The 26,446-nt window shown below is 55.8% G+C and overlaps 1 protein-coding gene across 2 annotated transcripts in view; it reads left to right on the top strand.

Moving 5' to 3' along the window:
* PYGB (glycogen phosphorylase B) overlaps positions 1–26,446 on the top strand; it is a 43,979-nt gene extending 17,533 nt beyond the window's left edge. For both annotated transcript variants that reach the window (XM_034662353.1, XM_034662354.1), the window contains 16 exons: positions 3,469–3,600; positions 5,412–5,523; positions 5,910–5,992; positions 7,146–7,289; positions 7,908–8,000; positions 9,197–9,343; positions 10,364–10,527; positions 11,540–11,654; positions 13,052–13,153; positions 13,831–13,978; positions 16,906–16,964; positions 18,587–18,728; positions 20,577–20,784; positions 22,177–22,311; positions 23,564–23,630; positions 25,074–26,446. In XM_034662353.1, coding sequence (XP_034518244.1) covers positions 3,469–3,600; positions 5,412–5,523; positions 5,910–5,992; positions 7,146–7,289; positions 7,908–8,000; positions 9,197–9,343; positions 10,364–10,527; positions 11,540–11,654; positions 13,052–13,153; positions 13,831–13,978; positions 16,906–16,964; positions 18,587–18,728; positions 20,577–20,784; positions 22,177–22,311; positions 23,564–23,630; positions 25,074–25,226 — 2,004 coding nt within the window. In that variant the 3' untranslated portion in view covers positions 25,227–26,446. The remainder of the gene's footprint in view (positions 1–3,468; positions 3,601–5,411; positions 5,524–5,909; positions 5,993–7,145; positions 7,290–7,907; positions 8,001–9,196; positions 9,344–10,363; positions 10,528–11,539; positions 11,655–13,051; positions 13,154–13,830; positions 13,979–16,905; positions 16,965–18,586; positions 18,729–20,576; positions 20,785–22,176; positions 22,312–23,563; positions 23,631–25,073) is intronic.

Genomic DNA, 26,446 nt, shown 5'->3' with positions numbered 1-26,446 from the left:
GAGAAGTGTCCAGACGTCTGCAGCTGACTTTGAAATACGTCAAGAAATGAATGGGTTGATGGATGGGTATGTGATAAATCCAGTATAGCAACACGTTAACAGTTACAGGTCCTAAATTGAAGGTGCGTGAGTGTTTACCGCCAATTCTTTTAACACTTCTTTTTTTTTTTTTTTTTTAAAGATTTTTTTTATTTATTTGACAGAGATAGAGACAGCCAGAGAGAGAGGGAACACGAGCAGGGGGAGAGGGAGAGGAAGAAGCAGGCTCCCAGCAGAGGGGCCTGATGTGGGGCTCGATCCCACAACGCTGGGATCACGCCCTGAGCCGAAGGCAGACGCGTAACCGCTGTGCCACCCAGGCGCCCCTTAACACTTCTGTATGTTTGAAAACACTCATGATAAAAAGTTGACAAAATATGGCTAACAGTAAAAGAAAATTTAAAATAGATTTGTATCTGTTGCTTAATTTGTAGACATGCTCTCTCCAGCCTTAGAGAGAACTGCACTTTTCCTCCTGGTACGTTCTGGGTAGTTTCATGCAGAGTTCCTTATGTGTGTGTGTCTGTCAGAGGCACCCCAGCCCTTTCACACCTGTGTGCTTTGACCCATTCAGGCTCCTTACAGTTGATGCAGTGTGCATTCATAAAACAGAAACTCTGAGGCCCCTCCTTGCCTACTTGCTGTTATGGTTATAGGCAGGAAGGTTTTTTTGTGTTGTCTTTCGTTTGCTTGGTCACAGGCTTTTCTTTTGGTGTTCTCATTCTTCTACTTCTTGCCATCTTGCATAACAGCTTAAAGACAGTTGTGGGATGATAGGTGAGTTATAAACTCACCCCCCTCCCACCCTGTTTTCATGGGTGCCAGTTTTTAGTTGAGTTTAGCTGTAGCAGAATTAAATGCAGGTAGTGGTCAGACAGCAGTGTTATTGGCCATGGGGGCAGAGATGGGGGTCCCCTGGGAGACCTCCCCCCCCCCAACCTCTTAGAGTCAAGGAGACACTCCTTCTGCAAAAAATTCGTGGCTGTACTCTGCAGGAGACGACCCGGCTTTGGTGTTGGAGACTGACTAATGTACAAGGACATGGCCAGATCAAAAGGCAGGGCGGGTCCCATGATGAACAGCTGCCTACACCAGGCAGAAAAGCCCCGCTGGGGCTTTTCCACAGTATGCAGAGACGCATACTGAAGCAATAACCGCAGCCACATCACCTCCCTAAAACTGCAGCCAGATATTCTGCTTGACTTTTTACTTCTGTGTAAGAACCATTAAAAAAAAAAAAACAAAAAAAAACAACTGGGGCACCTGGCTGGCCCAGTGGGTAGACCATGCAACTCTTGATCTTGGGATCGTGAGTTCAGTCCCCACACTGGGCATAGAGCTTACTTTAAGTAAATAAACAAAAATTAAAGAATACAAATTTGTTTAAAAACCCTCAAGGTAATGTACGGGCACACCTCATGCTACTCCACTTCAATGTATCGTGTTTCTCACATAGCACATCTTTACAAATTGAAGGATTGTGGCAATTCTGCGTCAAGCAAGTCCGTGGGTCCCCTATTTCCAGCAGCATTTGCTCACTCTGTGTCTCGGTCACATGTTGGTAATTCTCACAATATTGCAAACTTTATTACTGCATTGTTCTGACGATCTATGATCAGTGATTACAACTTGCTGAAAGCTCAGATGATGGTTAGCATTTTTTAGCAATATTTCTTAATTAAGGTATTACATTGTTTTTTAAGACATAATTCTGTTGCACACTTAATAGACTACAGTGTAGTGTAAGTGTAACTTTGATATGCACTGGGAAAGCAGAACATTCATTTAACTCTCTCTGTATTGCTGTATTCGCTTTATTGCGGTGGTTTGGAGCCAAACCTGCAATATCTCGGAGGTGTGCCTGTACTTAGGGTTGCTTGTTACATTTGAAGAAGAAAGGGGCACCTGGGTGGCTCAGTCAGTTAAGTGTCCGACTCTTGGTTTTGGCTCCAGTCATGATCTCAGGATTGTGAGATCAAGCCCCACTTTGGGTTCCGCACTTTGCGGAGTCTGCTTAGTATTCTCTCTCCCTCCGCACCTCCCCCTGCATGTGTGTGCACTTCTCTTTCCATCTCTAAAGTAGATAGATCTTTTTAAAAAACTTGAAGAAGAAAAACTCTCATTTAAATTTTAATTTATGCTTATAATTATTTGCTGCTTACCAAATTAATTTATTCCATTGCAACCCCACCAAATGCTTCTACTCAAAGATTGTTAGATCTGTGGGGCTACTTTTAGGTTTTTTTTGTGGGATTCTTTTTTGTGTATTTACTGATTTTGGATGGTACTAGGTGCAGTTTTTGAAAAATAAGCTGCTTTAAGGAAGGCCTAGCAGAAAAGCAGTGTCTTCCAGTGGTTTGTCCAGGCACTCCTGCTGCAAAGGCAGCCCAGCCCTTGGGACCCACTAATTTGTGGTGTCATTTTCCAAGCAGTGGGCTCCACTGATTCTTTTTCTTTTTTTTAATAACAGCTTCATTGAGATATCAAGTGGTTTTTTTTTTAAAGATTTTATTTATTTATTTGACAGAGATAGAGACAACCAGCGAGAGAGGGAACACAAGCAGGGGGAGTGGGAGAGGAAGAAGCAGGCTCGTAGCGGAGGAGCCTGATGTGGGGCTCGATCCCGTAACGCCGGAATCACGCCCTGAGCCGAAGGCAGACGCTTAACTGCTGTGCCACCCAGGCGCCCCGAGATATCAAGTGGTTTTTAATATATTTACAAAGTTGGGCAGCTATCACCACTGTCTATTTCCAGAACACTTTCATCACCCCAAAAAGAAATCCAGCATGGATTTGCAGTCACACCCTAGCGCCTGACAGCCACTAATCTACCTGCTGTCTCTATGCATTTGGGTGTTCTAGACATTTCCTGTGAACAGAGCCACATACTCGGGGTACTTCTTTGACTCTGCATGTATGCACGGTTCACCCATGTTGCAGCACGCAGCAGGACTTCATTCCTTTTTGTTGTTAAATGTGGGTGATTCTTAATGTCTTTTTACTTTAATGCATTTTTCTGAGTTTCTTTAATAGTCCAACATGTTAATTTTTTTTTTTAAGATTTTATTTTATTTATTCGACAGAGATAGAGACAGCCAGCGAGAGAGGGAACACAAGCAGGGGGAGTGGGAGAGGAAGAAGCAGGCTCATAGCGGAGGAGCCTGATGTGGGGCTCGATCCCACAATGCCGGGATCACGCCCTGAGCCGAAGGCAGACGCTTAACCGCTGTGCCACCCAGGGGCCCCCAACATGTTAATTTTTGAACACGAGGTCTTAACCAGAGCTGGAAACCTTTGCCTTACAAGTAGGCTGTGGTTTATTTCAGTGCCAGGCGGCATCATCTAGACAGCGTGGTCAAGTGTGGGCTGAGGGTGGGGGCCGTGCAGCACCCCCCGTGAGAGCTGCCCTCACTGCCGGCCCCTTTCCAGGTGGAGGAGGCAGACGACTGGCTGCGCTATGGCAACCCCTGGGAGAAGGCCCGGCCCGAGTACATGCTGCCTGTGCACTTCTACGGGAGAGTGGAGCATACCTCTGAGGGCGTCAAGTGGCTGGACACACAGGTAGCCATCCCAGCGCCCCGGGGAAGCGTGGGGCTGAGTGAGGGCCTGCCACGGCTTCCCTTTGGGAGTGGGAGGTGTGCTGTTTCTCCAGACGACCTGACTCGAGGTAAAAGCCTGGGAGGTTCTGTCCTCAAACACCCGCTTCTTACACGTTGTCGGGAGCCACCCAGACAGCGAGAGAGGCTCAGTGGGAGGCCCAGGCTTTGCACTTTAACAGGGGCTTGTGTCGGACTTGAGACCAGCAGTCATTGAACAGCTAGCAGGACAGTGTGATGACGGGGCAGGGCACTGATTCCCTGGGGAACATGGATAGCCCCCAGCATCTCTAGAGAGCAGGCACTTAATGCATGCACTCATCATACACCACAGCCCTTAGTAGTGTCTCCCAGGTGTCACCCACCACTGCTGAGCCGTCAGAGCCCTGGGCAATGTGGTGAGCTGGGTGGATGTCCCAGAAGGGGCGCTGGCATTGACAAGGGGACCAGGACAGGAGCAGAGAGTCCAGGCCAGGCTCTGGGATGGCAGACAGTGCACAGCTGGGTGGTTCCAGGGGGCAATGGGAGGTAGCAGGAGAGCCTTCAGGGGGGCGTGGCTGTAAGGAACAAGATTCATTCGTCTGGGTGTGGGGAGGTGAGCCCGGGAGACTGGGGAAGTCCCGAGCATGCAAAAGTGAGTTGTCCAGATGTCCTGCAGCGTAAGTTTTAAACGGGGTGCGTAGGCTAAAGCTGGCTGGAGCCATGTTACAGAGGCCTAAAATGCCATAATAAGTTGTATTTAATTTGAAAGAACAGAAAAGGGGTCAGTTATCCCTGTGCATGTGCTTGCGGAAGATGAGCATATCAGGGTATGTAGGGAAGCGTAGAGGCCCTGGGGGCCCTCCAAAGGCCTTAACCTGGAGGGCTGTCCCTGGAGAGGGAAGGAGGGGTGGTTAGGGGTGCTTTACAGGGCTTGCCACTGGCTTAGACAAGGTTGTGGGGAGCAGGGGGCAGGGGAGAGGGGAGGGGAAAGGTGATACTAAGGCTCTAGGGATAGCTATCATGCAGTATTTTTGGCTGTCAGAGTGGATTTCATCTCATAAAGCCACATAGTCGAACCTGTATGAGCCCCCATGGGCATGCCGGAGTGTGAGAAGCCCCGAGTGTCTGAGGGTTGGAAGTGACCCTGAGGCTTATGTGTGTCTTCCTGTGCTTGGTAAGAGTAAAGCAGATACTTGTGGATAGAGGGGAAGCAGCAGGGGGCATGGCAGGCTTTGTGGTGCATTTTGTGTTGTGAGTAGAGTATGGGCTGGTTTGGTTCTCTGAGGGTTAGATGTCAAGGCCTTCTGCAGACACTGGGAAACGGACTCAGAAATAGAAGCTATCTGTGGAGAAGTTAGCTGAGTCCTGAAATTGCACAAGCAGGGTCAAGCGAGAAGAGGGACAGTGTGGAGGGCAGAGGAGGAGGACTCAGAAGGTGTGGCAGCTCACGGAGCGTGAGTGAGGTTGACACGGTGGCCCCTTGAGCAGCTGAGTGGGAAGAATTCTTAATGCCAGTGTTGAAGGAAGTGAACCTAGAGAAGATAGATGTCACCTCAAGAGTGTGGTCAGGACTTTCCCTGCGGGGCCACCACAGGTGCTCCTGGCCTGGGCTGCCCATGGGCTGGCCGCAGCCTGGCAGAGGGCGAGTGGCAGGAGTCTGGGGCAGAAGGAGAACAGCCTGAGGGCAAGCAGGTTGGCCACCAGCAGGGAGCAGAATGTTGCTGGTTGGATGAGGAGGCCTGGGACTGGGACTTGTCTCTGGCTGACTGGATCGGACCATCTCTCCTTGGCCAGGTGGTGCTGGCCATGCCGTACGACACCCCGGTGCCGGGCTACAGGAACAACACCGTCAACACCATGAGGCTGTGGTCCGCCAAGGCGCCCAATGACTTCAAGCTCCATGACTGTGCGTTCTGCCCCACTTGTCTCTTTTGGGTGGCTTCTCCCAGACTTGCCCCATGCAGCTCTTGTCCTGTCTGCACTGTCACTGCTGTGGAGAGCAGAAGGCTCCCACTGTGGATGGCAGAGGGTGGCTCCTCAGAGCACTGGGGCCTCCCAGGGACAGCCCACAGGCAAGGCCACCGCTCTTGGGAGCCTGTGCCTTCAGAAAGGAGCGAGGGACCTGGGGCCCTTTAGGGTGGGTGAGGGCGCAGTGAAACCGTGGCTCTGGGGGCACATCGTGTTCAGGAATGCCCTTCACGCAGTTCAGGGAAGTGAGGGAGAAGCTAGGCAGAGGGCACATGGGGAGTCAAGGGAAGGCCATGGTCCTGACCTCACCGTCTCTGCTCACAGTTAATGTGGGTGGCTACATCGAGGCAGTCCTGGACAGGAACCTGGCCGAGAACATCTCCAGAGTCCTGTATCCAAATGATAATGTGAGTAGCTCACGTGGTTGGTTCTCATCTGCTAGGAGAGTGCACTGGGGGGGCTGGGGCTCTCTAGAAGGACCACGTTTATCAGGCTAGACCACAGAAGTGGCCACCAGCAGCCCTCATGTGGCTCCTTGGAGTGGGGACAGCACCGCATGCTTGATGAAGCCCCGGAAGTCCAAGTTGCCTGTTAGCATCCCCTCCTTGCCTTCTTCCTAAGGGGACGCTTTGGAAGGTTCATGGCCTCTTCTCACATGTCTACACTGCACTGGGCATGGTCGCCCCTGAGGGCTGGCTCTGAGCAGACTCCATACGAGGCTACATGCAGGACGACATGTGGGGGATGTGAGAGCTTGTCAGACCTCATGTGCAGCTGGCTTCTGCTCTTCTGCCACATGATGCTGCTTCCCCAAGAGCTGGATGACCCATTTCTCGAGTGGGGACAGGAGTCCCTGTTTGTCAGTGATGCCTTGAGACATATGCCAGTCATGGTTTGAAAAGCTTGCAGTATGTCACCCACTAGATGGAGTCACAGCCACAGTCTCCACTGCCACCAAATTTAGTGTCCACTGGCTTTGTTACTGTTGCCAGACAAGAGCCCTTGGAATTTGCGTGTCTTAGTGGGTTTGTGTTTTCTGTTTAATCAGAGTAACAGGTGCACATTAGTAGTAAAGGCATTGGTACTGAAAGGCGCACAACCAAACACACCCCATCGTCACTCAGCCCACACGATTTTAAGTAGATTCTAAAGCTTCAGGTGCAAGGCATCTTAAGAGCGGTGACGCTTCGGAGCTTGTGCTTCCAAGAGGCTCTGGCTGTTAAGGAATGAGACCTGCGTGCCTGCTTTCCTCACACAGGCAGTGTGACCCTTTGCAGGCTGCCTTCCTGTCTGAAGATCACACACAGGTTAGGCCATCGTCACCTAATGCCTGTGCCCCTGAGCTGCAGGTTACCTGACCTTGGGCCCAGGATGGTGGGGATGGAGGCCACGGCACCATGCTGGCCCCCAAGGGCTCCCATTCTCACGCACCCATGCATCGCTGCAGTCCCTGGAGCAGGACCCCTCAGCCTAGTGCCCTTCTTGGGTCCCGGGGACTCCCTCGAGGGCCTTTGGCGGCCCCCTGGCTTTGTCGGTGCCAGTGCTGTCCCATGTCTGCAGTTCTTTGAGGGGAAGGAGCTCCGCCTGAAGCAGGAGTACTTTGTGGTGGCTGCCACCCTCCAGGACATCATCCGCCGCTTTAAGTCCTCCAAGTTCGGCTGCCGGGACCCAGTGAGAACCTGTTTTGAGACATTCCCAGACAAGGTTGGTTTGTCGATGGGTGTTGAGCCTGGTGCAGAAGGGCAGGATGTTCCCAGGCCCGGTTTCTTCCTCAAGGCTGGGGCTTAGGTAGGTAGGGGGATGGGCAGGACAGCAGTTCCCCCCCCCCCCATCCTGGTCTCCTTGTCATCAGCGGCCAGGACCCTCCTCCCTGACCAGGGCCACACAAGGCATTCTTAGGAGCAGCAAGGGACGCTGCAAAAGGTTCCCGTGGGCAAAGCGTGATGCATTTGGCAGGCTGGGTTCCATGATTTTAAACAAAGCCAACATATCCTAGGTGAGAGGAACATTCTGTGTCAGGGGTTGCTGTGAGAGCATGAGGAGGGCCTTGGAGGCAGGCCGAAGGTCCTGTTGTGGAGCCCGTCCATGGGGTCTTCCTGCCCCCCCTGCCCATGGCCCTTGTGGCCCTGTTGCGCTCCCTGCCCTGTGGCTGGTTGTCATGCAGGGCTCGGCACGTGTGCCATGCTTTCAGCTCCCGTTGTCAACCCTATGCACCAGGCCCTCAGGGGTGGGCGGCTGAGGATCCCCATTCTGTCCACACTGACCACGGTGGCACCCATGCAGGCAAGGGGAGTGAGGGGGGTTGCCCTGTATAAACTGCAGGTTGCCATCCAGCTGAACGACACCCACCCAGCCCTTGCCATCCCTGAGCTCATGCGGATACTGGTGGACATGGAGAAAGTGGACTGGGACAAGGTGAGTACTGAAGACAAGGGCACAGGGCTGGGCACATGGGGCGATGGTGTCCCCACGATGATGGGCATGTGGGGTGACAGTCTCCCTGTCAGAGCTGGACATATGGAGTGACGGTATTCCCCACAGACCTGGGCATATGGGGTGACAGTGTCCCCCACAGACACCTGGGCACCTGGGGTGATGGTGTCCCCTGCAGACCTGGCATGTGGGGTGATGGTGTCCCCCACAGATCTGCATGTGGGGTGACAGTGTCCCCTTCACCTTCAAGCCTGTCCCAGAAACAGTGGTGAGTACTGAGCTGGCCCCAGGATGATGAGGAGGGCCTTACCCCTGTGGCCTAGGGAGAAAGGGGCATTGTCCCTGAGAAGACAGAGCTGTGGGGAGGAAGACGTTCCAGGAGTGGGTCTGGGGTTTCTCCCAAGGGACCAGGACAACATGGACGGGCAGTGGTACAAAGGCACACAGGAACAATTTTCTGGAAGACACTTCTTAGAGCTTCTCACATTTTCTCATCTTAGAATTATGGCAAAACCCCCAGAAGTATTAAGGGTAAAGAAACACACTGTTTACATTTTTATGTTTGTTTTCCTGACTCATTTGGTCCTAGATCCGTGTAGAGTAGGATTTTCTTGATCTAGTTTAAATCAACGTGTAAAACTCTAGAACAGCTTTTACATCATGTAGAACCCAGAGCCCCTCTCTGGTTTGGGGTGCACTTCCAGGTGGGACTGGGCAGCCCCCCTGTGGTCCCATCCATTCCTGGCCAGTGGAGGGAGGTCACACAGTTGCCCAGTGTTGTTGGACTGGGTGTGAGATCAGTTGGGTGGAAATAAAGTAGAAAATCGTTTGGTGTTCTGCTTTGTTCACCAATAAAAAATGGTTCACAGAAGAAAAGTGACTCAGTGAGTGATTTCAGGTGGTGAGGTAAACGTTACTCATTTATGTGTGTATGCTTTGTCAGGAGCTAGAATGTTCATGGTCATGTCTGGAGAGTGAAGGGCATGGGGCTCACTTGTAGGTTTTGAGAAGGCTCTAGACAGGCCCCAGAGCACAGAGATGTACAGCTAGCTGGCTGGGCCCGTTTCTGGTGGGATCTGAACATCTCGCTTTGATCCTGGACCTGCCCCTTGTCTAGGCATCTGGTGGAAGAACTGTTCCTCAGCAAAAACACATCGGAATGTTCTGGAATGTTCTAGGCCTGGGAAATCACAAAGAAGACCTGTGCATACACCAACCACACCGTGTTACCTGAGGCTTTGGAGCGCTGGCCTGTGTCCATGTTTGAGAAGCTCCTGCCACGGCACCTGGAGATCATCTATGCCATCAACCAGAGGCACCTAGATGTGAGCAGCAGGGCTGTGGGTGGGAGCTTGGGGGTTGCTGCATGACCACCCCTCCTGTCGTGATCAGGGATGGAGATGGTGGGCGAGGGGCGGGGCCCTCCCATCCTCCACATGGAATCATCTGGCCTGGGACAGGTGCCTTATTTCTTGAATATCCTCTGCCCAGCAGAGGACTTTGGGGTCCAGGGGCTGTCACCCAGCAAAGGCGATGTCTAGTTCCCACACCTAGACCCCGGCAGTATATGTGGGAGTCATGGATTCAGGTCTTTTTAAAACATTTCCATTCCCGAGTGGGGCTCAGATGTGTCTGTTCTCCAAATGTCTTTGTCCTGGGACATCATAGCGGCATTTGGGTGATTTGAAAACAAAGCAGCATTTGTCTTTTTCTCTGTTACCTGCAGAGAGGAGAACGGTACACGAAAAGGGCAACTTAGAATCCAGATGTGTTTGTAGTTCAGTTTTTTTAAAAGATTTTTTAATAATTTATTTGAGAGAGAGGGGCAGAGGGAGAGAGAGAGAGAAGTAGACTTCCCGGTGAGCACGGAGCCTGACTGGGGCTCAACACCAGGCTCGATCCTAGGACCCCGGGATCATGACCTGAGCCCAAGTCAGATACTTAACTGACGGACCACCCAGGTGCCCTGTACTTCAGTTTTTTAAGCTTTTGGTGAAAAAGTAGCCATTCAGCACTGGTCAGACTGTGGCTAGACCCTGCCTAGGCCAGGAGGGCAGCACTCTCGTCTTGTCCTTGTGAGTCAGGTGGCACAGCTCAGCGCCACGGTCCCCCGACTGTCTGCCCCTGGCAGGACAGGTTTGCCGAGTCCTGCAGCCAGCGCAGGCCATTCCCTGGGTGGCGGCAGCTCGGAGGGGCTTCCTCCCGCTCTCAGGGCTCTGGGAGGTGTGTCCTGGGAGCTCGCATGCATTCTGGGTACGGCAACCCCAGGGTTTTCCTGGAGGAGGTGGAGCCTCCCTCCCACGTGGGCTCCTGGGCCTCCTTATGGCTGTCTGTCTTGGCAACAGCACGTGGCCGCCCTGTTCCCCGGGGACGTGGACCGCCTGCGGAGGATGTCTGCGATTGAGGAAGGGGACTGCAAGCGCATTAACATGGCCCACCTGTGTGTGATCGGGTCCCATGCTGTCAACGGCGTAGCGAGGATCCACTCGGAGATTGTGAAGCAGTCAGTGTGAGTGGGGCCAGCGTTTGCCCTGAGCTGGGTGTGTCTCCTTCCTGACCCCCGATCTGCCCCTGGGGACTGTTGGCAGCCATACCCACGGTGGCTGGGGCCTGTAGCCCACGTTCCACACTTGCTCTGCTGCCCTCATGGGCCCTGACCGAACTGCCTAGGGGATATCCGTTGGTGGCTAAAGACACCGAGGGCTCCAGCTCGGCGGGTGATGCGGTACTGAGCCTTCTTGTCACCAGTGCCCTCCTCTCTTCTGGCTCCCTCCTGGAGCCACCTTGCTGCTGGCCAGGAGCCGGGAGTGCCCCACTTCAGGACCAGTGTCCCATGCCTAGACAGCATGGAGGTTAGGGCCGGAAGATCTAGGCCTCATCAGCGAGAGGAAGGAGGAATTCTTAGGTCAGATCTCATGCTTCCCCTCCCTCTCCCGGTGGGACGCGATCTTGGAACTCCTTCCCTCCATCCTTGACCCGGATGTGTGCGAAGCACCTCCATGAGCACCAGGTGGACCCTACACCAAGTGTGTCTGGAGGCTTCTGTGTTCCTAGTGCTGACCCAAGGGCGCTGTGTGTAATCGTCTTTAATCCCCACAGCAAGCCCGTCAGTGGGGTGTGTCCCCATTTTACAGATGAGGAAGCTGAACCCCGGTTCTCCAGCTCTGCAACCCTTACCCTGTCCAATGTCACGATCACCTGGGAGATGGCCAGGTTCCACTCCCTGTGTGGTTCTCACTCTGCGGCCAGATGTGCAGTGCTCTGAAAAGCATCTGCTTTGTGCCCGCTGTTGTCCAGGCATGCAGTGACGCTGACTGCCCTGTGCCCGCTGTTGTCCAGGCGTGCAGTGACGCTGACTGCCCTGTGCCCGCTGTTGTAGGCGTGCAGTGACGCTGACTGCTCTGTGCTATTTAGAAAATGGAAAAACTGAGTTTCATGATCTTCCAGGGATTTCCTTATGTTCTCTTGCTCACCTTGTTCAAAACACAGGACTTGTGATACTTGCCTGTTTTCTGTTTTAGCTTTAAGGATTTTTATGAGCTGGAGCCAGAGAAGTTCCAGAATAAGACAAATGGCATCACACCGCGACGGTGGCTGCTACTGTGTAACCCAGGGCTGGCCGACACCATCGTGGAGGTGAGACCTGCTGCCTTTGAGTCCCCAGGGAGCTGCACACGCAGCTAGAGCCTCAGCTGTTGCCAGGGCCCTCAGGCCCATCCCCAGCAGGTGCCGAGTGGGTAGCGATCGCCCTTTGTGCGTTGACCAGCAGTGGCTCCCGGCTGGGGACGTGTGGGGTCAGACACGGGAGTGCTGGGCCAGACTGCGCAGTCAGTCAGTGGCCCCAACGGCTTGTGCAGGAGTTCAGAAGTGAGGTTCTGGGGGCGCCTGGGTGGCGCAGTTGTTAAGCGTCTGCCTTCGGCTCAGGGCATGATTCTGGCATTCTGGGATCGAGCCCCACGTCAGGCTCCTCCGCTGGGAGCCTGCTTCTTCCTCTCCCACTCCCCTGCTGTGTTCCCTCTCTCGCTGGCTGTCTCTCTCTGTGTCAAATAAATAAATAAAATCTTTAAAAAAAAAAAAAAAGAAGTGAGGTTCTGGGTTTCGGGAAGGGCTGGAGGGGGCCACCCAGCTGAGCCGCAGCCGCAGAAGAGCCCCCTGAAGAGGTTCTGTGAGGCAGAGACGCAGGGGTAAACTGATCGTTCATGCGCTCGTGTAGGAAGGAAGGAGGAGATGGGTGCTTTTACACACCAGGTGCTGTGCCGGCCTTGAGAATGCAGCAGCTGGCTGGAGGGTGGTGCCTAGTGACACTGCCAGTCTGGGCTGCTTGTGTCAGGGAGGGCATCCCTGGAAAAGGGATAGCAGAGCACAGATCCGAAGGGCTAACAGGAGGGAGCCAAGAGCACTGAATCTCTGCTCCTTTGGTGGAGGGGCATGGCCCGCCCGGGAGCTGGAAGGCCAGCAGGGCTAGTGCCTGGTGAGGCAGTCAGATGGAGGACAGTCCTTGGAAATGGCCAGGGCGTTTGGAGGCCAGGACTTTTCCTCGTGATCCTAAGTTAGCAACAGGCAGACTTAGTGGGGGTGCTTGATGAGAGGTGCGTTTGGACTGACCGCCCTGCTGTAGTGCAGAGAGGTCAGGGCCAGGAAGTGGCTGGAGGGTGCAGAGCCTTGGGAGTGGGTGAGGAGCTGCTGGGCCACAGGTGGCCCCCAGGTTTGGGACATGTCTGTGAAGGGGACAGGGGAGGCTTGCATGATTGTTGGGGGTGTTTGAGCTTCAACAGATTGCGACGTACTGGTCAGGAGCAAACCCAGGTCCTATTGAGAGGGAGCCTGGGGTGGGGCTGCCCGTGGTGGTTGTGGCCATGGTGTGGGGGTGTTTTCTGATAGCTGGGTGTTGTGAGAGAGAGGCAGGCCTGGGGTCAAGCTGGAGCAGATCCAGGGAGGAAAGCAGAGACAGGGATGACAAAATGGGAGGACAGGCTCCAGGAAGACAGGTCCCACAGTGAGCAGAAACCATGTGTCCCTTTACGATTCTACAGAAAATCGGGGAGGGTTTCCTGACTGACCTGAGCCAACTGAAGAAGCTGTTGCCGTTGGTTGATGACGAGGCACTCATCAGGGATGTGGCCAAGGTCAAGCAGGTAGGCCCGGTGTGGGACAGCAGTCCTGCATATCTGAGTGTCCGAGCCAGCGGCCACCCACCCCACTCAGCCCTCGGGTCAGCGGCAGGTGGGCAGGCGGGTGCAGACCCCAGAGCAGTCCAAGTACGCGTTGCCTCAAGCTGCAGGAAGAGCTCATCCACGGGAGGTGCCCTGGAAGTCCATCCAGTCCTGGCGTTTCTGCACGCGGCATGCTGCTGGGTTGCATGGCCAGGGCAGCCAGCCTCACAGCCAGACAGGCTGGGGCCCCTGGAGCCCTCCAAACCTGACAGGTGGCCACCATGACCAAGAACACGGCCCCTCCTGAGCCTGCTTCTCTGCTGGGCCGCCACGTGGTCTTAGGGCCCAGAAAGAGTCTTTCACCTTGAGTCTTCTCTCCCTGCCTGCCCCCATCTGTGTCCCTTGACATCACACTCACAGTAGCTGTTGTTCTCCTTTTTCTTACCCTTCTGCTTCTGTGTAGGTTTGCTTTCCGGTCTACTTTCCCGTTAATTTCTGCCACTTCTGGTGTGTGCCCACCTGCAGCACCCCGCTCCCCAGCCCCCCATCCTCAGAAGGCCTCCGGGAGCCCCTGCCCTGCTGCATGGCTAGAAAGCCAGAGCCTTAGTCGGACCTTGGGGGCTCGGGGTTTGACCATCCTTATCCTTTTTTCTCCCCAGGAAAACAAGTTGAAGTTCTCTGCCTTCCTGGAGAAGAAATATAAGGTGAAAATCAACCCTTCCTCCATGTTCGACGTGCATGTGAAGAGGATCCACGAGTACAAGCGGCAGCTGCTGAACTGCCTGCATATCGTCACCCTGTACAACCGTGAGTGTGCCGGTCCCACCGCGGCCCCAGCGCGCACGGCGGCTCCTCGCCGGACTCGGGGGCTGGCTGCTAGGTTCCGTCTAGTGCTTAGTTCACACTTTGTTGTTATTCGCTACACTGACGGCGAGTTATTTGGAAAGGTCTTACTTATTAGAGACATTTAAGGTACACTTACCAAAAATAAAACAGCACGTGTTAAACCTATACACGTACCTTAAACTATTGCAGCAGTTCAATTATGGGAGCAAACATGAATCAAAGAGCCCCTAAAAGTAAATATGAATATTTGCTAGATTTATAAATGTAATAAAGCCTTAGGAAAAACTTAAGATTTTAGAATTTTGTAATTTAATATAGTGACTCTTAATTTTGAAAACCAAGGAACCACAAATACTCTATTCAGGATGCAAAGCTCCTCGTAAGACCTGGTCAGGTGGAGGAAGCCACTCGCTTGTGAGACAGTTAGGTGACAGGATAGACAACGTTGATGGCTGAGTGTTTCCGAAACTCCTGGTGCGGGTCCTCCAGGAAGGGCCCCAGCGGCCCGCCTGTGTATGTGGCCGAAGGAGGCGCTCCACAGTGTTGTTCTCTTTTGTGGTGGTGATTTTCTGCCTTTTCTTTGTCCCTGGGCCTCTGCTGGACCCACCCTGGCAGTCCCCTGTCTGTGAGCAGCTGGGACGTCACTGGGCACCCCTGCCCTTCGCCCCGCGCCGTCCCAGTCCCTGCGTGGGCCTATGTGCTTCCAAGTACGTGTGGCTTCTGGGCTTGCTGGCATCCCGTGGCATCCTGCCAGCCCAGCTCTCCTCCGGGCGGGCCGCTGAGGGCTGGTGGCATTTCCGCCCCGTCTGCTCCCCGGGCTGCACACGTGCTATCTCCCTGGTCACCGCTGACCGCCGTGACGCTCTGCTCTGCTCTCCCAGTCCCCGCCTCCATTTCCATCTTGGCGCGTGGGTGAACACATTCCGTGCTCACCACCAGTTTCTGCAAAGCTGTCCTGCTCTGCTCTTCTGCCTGGCTTTCCCTCCGGTTCACGGCAGCCGCTCGTGTGAACTGCGCTCCAAGTTCTTGCTTGTTCACAGCACGTAGGACCGTTTGCAGGTGACATTCCTGGCTTCACTTCCTTTCCCTGAGCATCTTTGAGGTCCGGCCTGCACTGTCCAGAGCTGGGGTGGCGGGGAGGGCGTTGGCATGTCGTGGTGTCCTGAGGGCCTGTGCTGATGTCATTGGGCTGGGTCTTGGTGCTGAATGTTGTGGGTCAGTTTTCCCGGACGCTCAGGGCATTCCGAATGCATTCACTGAGCTCTTGCATTATTTCTAGAAAGGTTTCTTGAAGTGCATTTAAAACATTTGTTTGGTGCCACTGTTTTGGCTTCCTTCTTCCCAGGCTCGAGTGAGGTGTGTGTTGGCTTCCTTCTCTCTATCTTCTTGTCTCTTGAGTTCTCTCTGAACATTTCCAAAGATCTTTTCTTTTCTGCTGTGTTGTCTACGTTTCTCGTTTCCATCCTCTGTGTGTGTTTTTCTCTCTCATCTCCCTCTTGGCTTCTTTTCACTCCTGTGTCCTGCCAGTTCTCATTTCATGCACTCCCATGTCCTGCCCTCCCCCCAGGAGCTCAGTTTCGGCTCTGTGGACTCTTCCGAGCTGATGGCCGTCGCAGGTTGGAGATTCTTACAGGGAATCGCTTCTTGTCTGTGGCAAAGCCATGTATTGGCGTTTGTTCAGATCTGCGTGCACTGCACTGCCCGGGGCAACCAGCAGGGGCTTCATGGAGCCCAGGGCAGCGGCAGGCTTCCTCCACGCAGCCGTGGCCCGTCTGTGAGACTGTGGCCCCCGTCTCTCCAAGCCCAGGCTGGCTCATTAGGCCACCGTCCTGGCCCCCTGATTTCTGCTCTGGGGGCCTCTGCCCCACAATGTCAGATCCTCTAAGCAGGTTTCCCTAAAGGAGAGGTACAGGTGAGATCTGCTTTCCTGGCCCCCACACTCCTTCCTGTCCCCCAGGACGCCAGCCCTGCTGACAGCTCCTCTGGAGAGGCTGGGTCCTGAGACCGCTTGCCCTTGCAGCCGTATCCCCCACCCACCCCATGATCTGGCACAGCTTGCTCAGTGACCTGGAGTTTGTGTGTTTTTCCTCTTTCTGGGTTTTGGTGAAAATGTAGTTTGTGTTTTATTTTTTCCTCTTTTCCCTGTTATTCGGTCTGATTTCTGGGAGTGGGAAATTTCAGAACTAAGGGACGAGCATGCTCTTGGTAGGACTTGGAGTCAGTTGTTAAAAGCTCAGCCACGATTCTCACTGCTCCGGTCGGTTCCTGACCTCTGGTGAATGTGGTGGAGGGCTGCCTCACCCCTCTTTGTAGATTCCCTCCAGCATCTCCCCATACACACTGACACTGAGCGCCAGCGGCCTGGCTGGGGCTGCAGGTGAGCCTGCTGCTGTACCTTGACCCTCGGGCTGCCCTGTGCAGGAGAGCTTTGGGAGAGCTCCTCACCTCTGGTCACGGCGAGGGTAGGGGGAAACTTGGGGTCTCGCCTGACACCCTTCTGGGCTGATGGTGCCATTACCATGATCCCAGGGTCCCGTCTTTTCCAAGTGTCCATCATGTGCAAGGGCCTTGATGGTCAGTGACTAGACCCAAGCCAGCCTCCTGCTTTGGGCTGTTCTGGAAACAGAGGTGCAGCTTTTCCTGTGAGCCTTTTGGAAGAGTTTGTTTCTGGCCTCCTTCCTCACCAAAGTGGGATATAAATGCAGAATCTAGGGGCTCATGCCCCTTTTGTAAGTGAGAGTTCCCAGCAGGTGCACGGGGGCCCAGCAGCTGCACCCTACCCCCCGTGTCGGGGTTGATCTCCGAGGATGCTGGTCACCACACCATGTCCCAAAGCAGGGGTTTGTCTGGCTTTAGTGCCTTATTTGAATCTCTTGTTTGTCCTGCAGGAATAAAGAAGGACCCAGCCAAGGCCTTTGTGCCCAGGACTGTCATGATCGGGGGCAAGGTGAGGTGATGTCCTCTTTGCTCCTTGCTTGATATTTAGCCTGAATGCACAAACCACCATGCTTTTTGTCCGTGCAAACTGGGTCCTAACTGGAGTGCCGGCTGCCCAGTGGGCTGCACCCTGCGGTGGCTCAGAGCTGCCATACGCACGGAATGCCGGAGGCCTCTGCTTCCCCGGATGTGCTTGTGGACTGAGTTGGTTTCGTGTCCATCAGCACAGCAATAGGAGAGAGCTGAATGGGACCCCTGCCTGCCAAGCACGTGGGAGTGGGGGTCTTCAGCCCCAGCGGGCTTGCTCCCCTCCATCTGATGGGGCAGTGCCCTTCCTTGCGTAGCCACCACCCTTCCACACCTGTGCCCCGCTGTCAGGCCCCGGCATGCTGCCCCCTCACTCCCCTGCACTCGGTGAGCAGACGTAGATGCCTGGCTGCTTCCTCGGCCAGATGGGCACCCGCTGGGAGCTCAGCCGAGCTTTTTTTCATTTTATTCACAACAGCGCCTGCTTTGGCATGTGTCATGGAGTTCCATTGTGTTCCCATCACTCTCTGGTGGGCCTCCTCTTCGTGTTCTGTGCTCTAGGGCCTGTTTCCCCACCCTATGCCGCTCTTCCCCAAGGGCCTCAGTGTCATCAGGGAACATAAGGACACTGGGGTGCAGCTTCTTTATGGGGGCTACGGGGTGGAGCCTGGGCACTTCCTGCTCTGCACACGTGAGGGTAGGCGGGAGGTACGAGCACCTGCCTGGGGCCAGGGAGACTCCGCCAGCAGCTCAGGGCCACCAGCTGGGCCCCGGCCCTTGCCCCAGCACCTGTCGGTTCCTTTGTCATTACCCAGGGCGCATTTCTTAGAGGTGCAGTTCTTTAAATGTTCATTATTAACATTCCTCAGCCTAGAGAAAAGTAGAAAACGTGGACATACACCTATCCCAGACTCCTGCGGGACCGTTTCCCAGCGAATTCCAGGCATAGTATCGCCTCACCTCTAAATACTTCACACACGTTCCCAATGCTGTTTTCCTCCCAAAGCGCCACAGAAACAGACTCTTTTTAACACCACCACACGGTTCCGTCTTCGCATGTACACAGTAAAGTTACAAGTATCTGGAGCAGATTGTTTGAGTCCGGACCCTGGCAAGGGCCTCGCCTGGCGATAGCTTGCTGTCTGCTACATCTCATTATCAGTAGCTTCCCCCATGCCTACCTCTTCTCTCTCACTGCAACTGGTCTGTTACAGAGATTGGGTTGTGTGTCTTCCAGATATCTGTCTGGCATGTTCCAGTATGGTCCTTAGTTCCCTGTGTTTCCTGTAAGTTGGTAGTTCTTAAAGCCCTTCTCCTTTTATCTCCTCATTGCTGAAGAACTGACTTGAGTCAGAGACAAGTTTGGGGCTAACAGGTTTCAGCACAGGCTGAGGCGGCCGTTGGGAGAGGCTCTCACTGGAGTAGGGTCATGGGCGGGCGTCATGCCCTGGGGAAGCAGGGTCCTCCGTCATGAAGCTGTCTGCCAGACAGGCAGGACAGGCAGGCGTGACCTCAGTGACCCAGCACGGTCCCCCGGACCCTCCGAGGACCTTGCACTGCCCTGAGCACAGGTGTGTTCGTACTGAACTTCCCCTCCCTCTCTAGGCGGCCCCCGGTTACCACATGGCGAAGATGGTCATCAAGCTGGTCACATCCATCGGCAATGTCGTCAACCATGATCCAGTTGTGGGGGACAAGCTCAAAGTGATCTTCCTGGAAAACTACCGAGTGTCTTTGGCTGAGAAAGGTAGGCCCAGGGCAGCCGTGTTAGACAGGAAAGCCCACCCCTGCCTGGGTGCAGTGTGGGTGGTCATTGCTGCTGGTGGGTCGTCATTGTCCTGGACACCAGGCTCTGCCAGCCGGAGGGGGCCTTCATGCTTGCAGTGAAAGGTTGCGGGGAAGCTCTCTGCCCATCACCAAGTGCAGAGAACTACTCTCAACTTCAGACATCCTTTGTCTCTGTACTTTTTCACTTCTGCCTGTGACCTCGGTCCTCCCCCTTCCCCTGCTCCCCGGCTTTCATTTCTGCTCTTAGAGCCGCTCTTGCTGGTGGGATATCCTTCCAGGTCGGCCTCCTCCCTCCCTTGTCCCACCCCCAGAGGATGCTTCTGCCGTCACCATCTGTGTGCTCTCAAGGGCATTACCCACTTCTGATCTGAGCTGGCACCTGCCTCTTCTGTCCTTTCCAAGGGCAGCTTAGGGCCTGATATCACGCCCCCTTGTTGAGAGGTCAGTCTGGGGCTGTTCCTCCAAGGGTGTATGCTGTCATCTGGAGAAGTTCCTACAGCCAAACATGCCTTGGAGCATGACTGTCCTGAGCTGGACAGGGCTTTCTAGACTGGCCACTTCTGGAGGTCCTGGCAGGAACCAAGAGGTGGGAAGCCTGCGCCTGGCATCCTGGCTCTGAGTAGGCACTTGTGTATCTCAGGCAGGCCAGCTGCCACCTTCTGCATGGACAAGCGACGTGCAGGCTGACTCACTCCCCTCTCCCGCCAGCTCGGCCAGCTCATCAGACTGTCTGTGTGGTCCCTCGGCTGTCACAGACCATACGTGGTTCAGGGTCAGTACTGTGGTTAGTTCTTCACTGAGCTTCTGGCACATCTTTGTCAAGCCCTTTGCCGCCTGGAACGGCCCCTCCTCACTGTTATGTGGGGCCGGCTGGCTCCTGGACATCTTTAGAACTGAACTTGGGGTGCCTGGTCTGGGACCTCAGGGCTGGGGTCTGGGCCCCCCAAGTGCTCCCCCAGTGCTTGAACCTGCTGTAGCAGTGTGTCCACTGTCACGTTAGCTCGTGTTCCTCTGCTTTCCATGTAGAGCTGCGTGGGGGCTGGAGATGCCTGTATCTCTTTACCCTGGCTCCTTGGGCTTGACCTTGAAGAAGGGCTGGACTCTGCTCCTTGCTGACCCCAAGTGCCAGCCACTGACTGGGGAAGCAGCATCAGCTCCATGGACAAGATGAGGGTGTAGGGATAGGATGCCAAGGCAGGGTAGGAAGATGCAGCTTTCCCACCAGCCACATCCCGGAGGCATGGCGAGCCCCCCCAGGGAGAAACCTCAGGGCCCCGGCATTTGGGTCATCGTCGTGGCTGGCTGTGCCCAGTCTGCATATAGCATAGAGTGACTCGCATGCATGTGAACGCAAGGAAATTGCCCCACCTTCCTAGTTCTCTGGTTCTGTGAGTCCAGATTCCTCTTGAAGTGCTCTAAGGAGTCTTACGAGCTGATGGCATGAGACAGAACTCCTGCTGGGATGAAAGGGAATGATAACACCAAAAGCCAGAACCAGGGGCCCCCAGACTATGGTTGGGCCTGGCCCCTGGGAGGTTCCAGAATAAAGGTCTTTTGCAACCTGGGATCTTCTGAGGAGTCACCAGCTTGGACACAGGCTGCCCTGGATCAGGAAGGGAAGCCCAAACAGGCCAGCAGGGGTGGACCGCAGGGCTCAGGCCCATCCTAGACTGAGCAGGGGGTGGTGCCTGCTCTGGGAGCACAGTCGTGGACTGGAGGTGAGCGTGTGGTGTCCCTACACACTTCCCACGGCTCTCATGCTGTGAGCAGCCTGTGGTGACATACCTTCTTGCCCACTTGCTTGCAGTGATCCCCGCAGCAGACCTGTCCCAGCAGATCTCCACTGCAGGCACCGAGGCCTCAGGCACGGGCAACATGAAGTTCATGCTCAACGGGGCGCTCACCATCGGCACCATGGATGGCGCCAACGTGGAGATGGCCGAGGAAGCTGGGGCTGAGAACCTCTTCATCTTTGGCATGCGTGTGGAGGACGTCGAGGCCCTGGACCGGAAAGGGTGTGTGTGTCTGTCCCCGTGCCGTCGGGGGCACAGCAGCATCCTGGGCACTGCTCAGAGGCCTGGGGGTGGGGGAGCTGAGAGCACTCTGGGAGCCAGGCCCACGCTTGCCGGGGTAGATTCCTGCCTCACAGCTGAGGGTGCCTGTGGGCATGTTGTCCAAGCCTGCTCCTGTGCCGAGCACCCCACAGGCTGTCCCGGGGGCTGGTTTGGGCGGGAGCTGGCTGTTCTGTGCTGGTCTCCACTGGCCCAGTCCGTGGGGTTCCAAGCGAGTGTTTTCAAAAGGGTGGAAGGCCCCGGTCTCTGGAGTGAAAGCCCTAAGTACTCTGGGCCAGTGTGGGATTTGGGGCTGGCCTACTGCTGAGATTCCCTGGCTTGATTCTGTAAAGTAACCTTATTGTCTTGGAGGAGTCTCAGGTTTACAGAAAAGTTGCAAAGATAGCACAGAGTTCTGTAGACCCTTCTGCCAGTTTCCCTGTTGCTTACATCCTCTAAGTAGAGTGGTACATTGTCAAAATTAGCTGACCAATAGCAGCGCGTTGTTATTTATTAAAGTCCATGCTTTGTTTCACTGTTTTCCCGTGAATGTCCTTCTCTGTCCCAGGATCCCATCCAGGGCACCCCCGTGTTTAGACAGCACGTGTCCTGTCTCCTCTGGCCTGTGACACTTTCTCAGCCTTTCCTCACATGTCATGACCTCAGACGCTCTTGAGTCTGGCCCCAGCCTGATTCTGAGCGACAGTGAAAAAGAAAAGACAGTGCTGCCTAATTGCCTAAAAGCGCTCAGGGGAATTGGTGAGGCCTCAGGTACCAGCTGAGCGAAAACCCAAGAGTCACAGCTTGAGAGCGAACCAGCCTGAGAGCACACTCCCTCATGTGTCCTTTTCTACCTGCCCCTCAGTTTGGGCTTTCTGCCCCATCCCGGTGTCCTGGGATGACACAGCTGCTCAATGCTTCCTCCCCGTAGACTCCCTGACGGCCATGACCTGTTGTGTCAGGTTGTGCCTGGTTTACACCTCATTTCCTTTGTCATGGTGGCAGGGTCATGGCAGGAACGGGGGCGGGGGGGGACGGTTAGGGGCAGGGCTGGAGGGGGTGGGGTATAGGGGAGTGGGGTGGAGATGGCACACAACGGGCAAGTTCTCAGGCAGCCTTCACAGGAACAGGATGGCGCCACGCATGTGTGTGATCCTGAGTCTTCCAGTGATCGCATTTCTGAGAACAGGGAGCTGTGGGATCAATCGTGCATGTCCAGCACATCGCTGCCTCTGTGGGGCCCAGCAGCATATGTGGCCGGGCGGCCAGCCCAGCCCACAGGCCTGGAGCCGGGGCTCGTGACACACCAGGGAGTGCCGGCACAAGCGCCCCGCCGCTCACCCCGCCCGCCCACAGGTACGATGCCAGAGAGTACTGTGACCGCCTGCCTGAGCTGAAGCAGGCCGTGGACCAGATCAGCAGCGGCTTCTTCTCTCCCAAGGACCCAGACTGCTTCAGGGACGTGGTCGACATGCTGCTGAACCACGACAGGTTGGTTTTCACGTCCCCCCCACTGGCTGCTCAGACACGTGGCTCCTCCTGGTGGGCTGAGGACTGCACTTTGGGGGTGACCCTGGGCCACGCCGAGGTTTGCTCCCCACCCAGCCCACAGGCAGAGCCTCTAGCCGTCAGCCAGGCCCTGCGGGAGCCTCCGGAGATGCTCACCTGCTGGGGGAGCCCTGGTGGTGGGGGTCCCTGGCTCATGGTCCAGCCCCAGGCCCACCCAGCCCTGACCGCCCCAAAGGGCATGACAAGCAGAGGGTGGTATCACATGGGGCTGGTCGGAGGCGATTCCAGAGTCCCTTCTTCCCCAGGGAGAATGGGAGTGTGGGCAGGATGCCCCAGAAACCTCTGGAGGCCGGGCAGGGTGGGGGCGCTGTGCCTCCACAGCCAAAGTCCCACAGTCCCAGCTGAGGCAGATGCTGGCCGGTGGTGACCCCAAGTCTTTAAAGCGTAATTGACTTGTGACACAAATTACGTTGTAGTTAATGTTTGATTACAGCACATTGACACAGGGTTCACGGACTCACTAATTCACAACAGGGTAGCACTGCCACTTGCCCCCTCATGACAGTTCTTTGCTCCGCCCCATTGGTAAGAGCTGAATCCGGTCAGTGCTGAGGACTGACCTCTGTCCCCCACTCAGCTGCCTTTGGGTTGGTTTCCTGTGTTGCTCTCCGGTGAGTGCTGCGAGCTAGCGTCAGTCAGACCACATCACGGCCCCTCACGGCAGAGGGCGGCGAACCTGGCCCTGGCTCAGCCTGGGGTCAAGGAAACACGGTTCACAGTTGCACGAACCATCTCTGTGACTCGACCATGAACAGAAACGCAGCTCCCTGTTCATCAGTCATGCGGTGTTGTCCACAGCGTCCTTTCCCTAGATCACCAGTTCTCGCCCGGTGGGGCCCGGGAATGGATGCCCAGAGGAGCCTTGCTGTCCGCCTGTGCCCCTTCTCCTGGGCAGCGGACTCGGCAGGAAGCCGCCCAGCCCAGGCCGCTCTGCCCCACCTGCGTGCAGAAGGTGCGCTGTCGACAACCACTGCTAGAAAGAAGTGGCTGAAAACAAGGTTTCTGTAGAATAGTATGCCCAGGACAACGTATTGCGCATAGAGCTTACTCCGTGGCCAGGAAGACTCCATCATCCCAAAGTGTGAAGACTGGATGGCTGGGGCCTGGTGGCCTGTCTCCTGACCGTGGACTCACCACCTGCCCCAGTGGCCTAGCCTCCTGTCTCCCGTTTCAGGTTCAAGGTGTTTGCAGATTATGAAGCGTACGTGGCGTGCCAGGCCCAGGTGGACCAGCTGTACCGGGTATGGTGGTAGGGACCCGAGCTGCGGGGGTGGCCCTGGCAGGGGAGCACCGGGGGATGTCTGTGAGGTCCAGTCCTGGGAGGCTGCTGTTCACCTCGTGGCCCGGGGCAGGGTGGCTGGGGGCTCGGCGGGCTGAGCTACGTGGACACGGCTGCCTAGGGCTTCTCGATCATCTTCCCCTTAGACCGTCTCAGTTGTCCCTCTGCTGTCCCCTGGAGAGGCTGGTGCCTTGTGACCCCTTGGGGCCAGGCTACTGTCCACGCTGGCACGTTTATGCACAGCCTCTGAGCGGCTGCCACAGAACGCATATGAGCGGGACAGAAATTTCCCTTCTGCGGACGGCAGAGGCGACGGGTTGTGCCCCACCCTGTGGTCTGAGCCCCCACGCGGGTGTGACCGGGAGGCTGTGGGGGGCAGATGCGGGGCCAGGATGACTTGTGCGCACAGAAAGCCTGTGTTTGAAAATGAGAGCAAGTGCTTCCTTGGAAAGGTTCAGGCTTCCATGTAAAGTAGAGGGAGGGACCCGTACCTGTAAGGAGTAGCCTCTCTAGGGCCAGACCACTGCGGCCAGCTCCACAGTCCTTGCGAAGGTGGACGTGGGGGGACCCCTCATCCCAGTTTCTTTGTGGGGCATATGTCAGCCTGTGTCCACGAGGGAGTGGGCATGTCCATGTGGGGCTTCACAGGAAGACGCAGGGCCTGAGCTTGCGGGGGTCAAGGAGGGTGTCCCTGGGTACCCACTCCTGCCCTTGCTGGGGTTTTCCGGATGCCCAGCCTGTGTGCCCCACGGGGGTGGCTGTGGGCGAGGACTCTGGCTGTGGTGATGTGACTCTGCAGAGTGGTGGGTCAGATGGCTTCTTCCCCAGGTTCTTGGAGGAGGCCTGAGGGATTTGTGTGTCTGATGTGTTGCGGTCCTGGCCCCCTTCCCCCACCTTTAGGGAAGCTCTCTGCCCTTGGGGACCCGTGAAAGAACGGGGGGGCCTGGGAAACTAAGTGACTAGGCCGGGCTCTGGGGAGTGCCTTTGCTCCCCTGACGTGGGCCTCACTGAGTCTGCCCTTTCGGGGAGCCTCCTCTTGACGCTGGCTCAGTCCAGGGGTGGTTGCCCGGCTCTGGGGGAAGCCGTGGACAGGAGGCCAGTTGGCCGTCTTCCCTGGATCCACTTGGCAAGTACTCACCTGGTGGTGTTGTCAGGTGGGCTGTGCCCCAGAGTACGTGACACATTTTGAGGCCCAGGGCCTCTTCAGGCTCCTTGCCCCCGTATCTAGGCATTTGGTAGCTTTTCTGGTCGGTGAGGGCCCCCATTTCAGTGAGCTGTTGATTGCAATTTGGTCTTTGTTCATCAGTCTGCCCAGGGGCTGAGAGCCTGTCTGGAACAGTCCTGAAGTTCTGCAAGTGCAGGCTGTCTTGCATGGTACCTGGGATTACTCTTCTTCCCTCTGCAGAACCCCAGGGAGTGGACCAAGAAGGTCATCAGGAACATCGCCTGCTCGGGCAAGTTCTCCAGTGACCGGACCATCACAGAGTACGCCCGGGACATCTGGGGCGTGGAGCCCTCTGACCTGCAGATCCCGCCCCCCAACCTGCCCAGGGATTAGGCGCCCTGGCAATGGCCTGCTGTTTCTGGAGGGCCCTGGGGATCGTGGTGATGGCTTGGGGTGGGCGAGGAAGGAAAGGTGCAAAAAGGGAGATGCTCCCCAGTTTCCTACAGGAAAGCAGAGCTCGCAGCACTGACTGGGGCAGCCGGCCCCGCAGCTTTAGCTCACCTGCCCCAAGGAGGTGGGGAAGGTGTAGCCACCGGCTGGGCCCCTTTGAGACCTTGCACACACCTTGCAGCGAGCTTGTGTTTAGTTATGAGCCTCTGGATTCTGGGGTCCGGGCAGGTAACTGTGGCGAAGCCTGGGGAACTGTGTGTTTCTGCACCACACGTGCTGGCCTGCTGGCGCGGGCTCCCGGCCTCCTGGCAGTGTCTGCAGCTGCTCCGTGGGTGCTCTGGCTCAAGGTTTCCAGACTGATCAGCTGAAGGGGCCCTAGGATGACTGAGGGGGATATGGGGGAGGACACCTGTGTCTGGCATCTAGGGGTCCTTGGCTAGGACAAGGCTGGCTGATGCACAGTTAGGTTGGATTTGCTTTTTCAAGAGGATAATCAGCTTCCCAGGGGAATGAAAGTGGCTGAGGCCTTTTCTTGTTTTAGCAACTAAAGTTACACTGCTGAAGTTTGGTGCTGGGGAGGCAATGCTGGAGTATGTGCCCAGGGTGGGGCGCTGCCTTTGCTGGAGAGGCTGAATGCCCCTGCCGCTCCTGTCTTACACTTGGGGCCCGCCTCCCCTCTCCCTCCGTTTCCACCAGTGCGACCACCTTGGAAAGGACTGAGCAGGCCCAGAAGGGAGTCCACTTTCCACTCTGCCTGGACGGCAGGCTGCTGGTGGCAAGGGTGGGTGAGCCCCTCTCAGCTGCCCCGGGGAGAGAGCCGGGGAGCAGGCCAGCGTGCTTCGCCACGGGCTTGATGGAGACACGGGGTGGGAAACACCGTTCCAGGGGCTCTGCCTCCTTGCATGCTGGATCTGGATGCCACGGGCTCTGCCCGCACCCCAGGTCCTGATGCTCACAGAATCAGGCCATGGAGGATTTGCTCACATGTGCACTTCACCGGAGCTGTGGAGGTCTGCTGGGGAGGCCCACGTTCTGGGGCTGTGGTCACACCCCTGCCACCTTCCGCTGCCCCATTTCTTAAGCCGTGTGTGACCGTCACTGTGCCACTTGCTGTTACTGCCTTGTGTGAGAAACCGATTAAACCTTCCTGCCTGTGCTTGATG

The sequence above is a fragment of the Ailuropoda melanoleuca genome, chromosome 6, assembly GCF_002007445.2.
Source record: "Ailuropoda melanoleuca isolate Jingjing chromosome 6, ASM200744v2, whole genome shotgun sequence".
NCBI classification, from domain to species: Eukaryota; Metazoa; Chordata; class Mammalia; order Carnivora; family Ursidae; genus Ailuropoda; species Ailuropoda melanoleuca.
The sequence above is the reverse complement of the archived record's forward strand: the minus strand, read 5'-3'. Positions and strand labels throughout refer to the sequence as shown.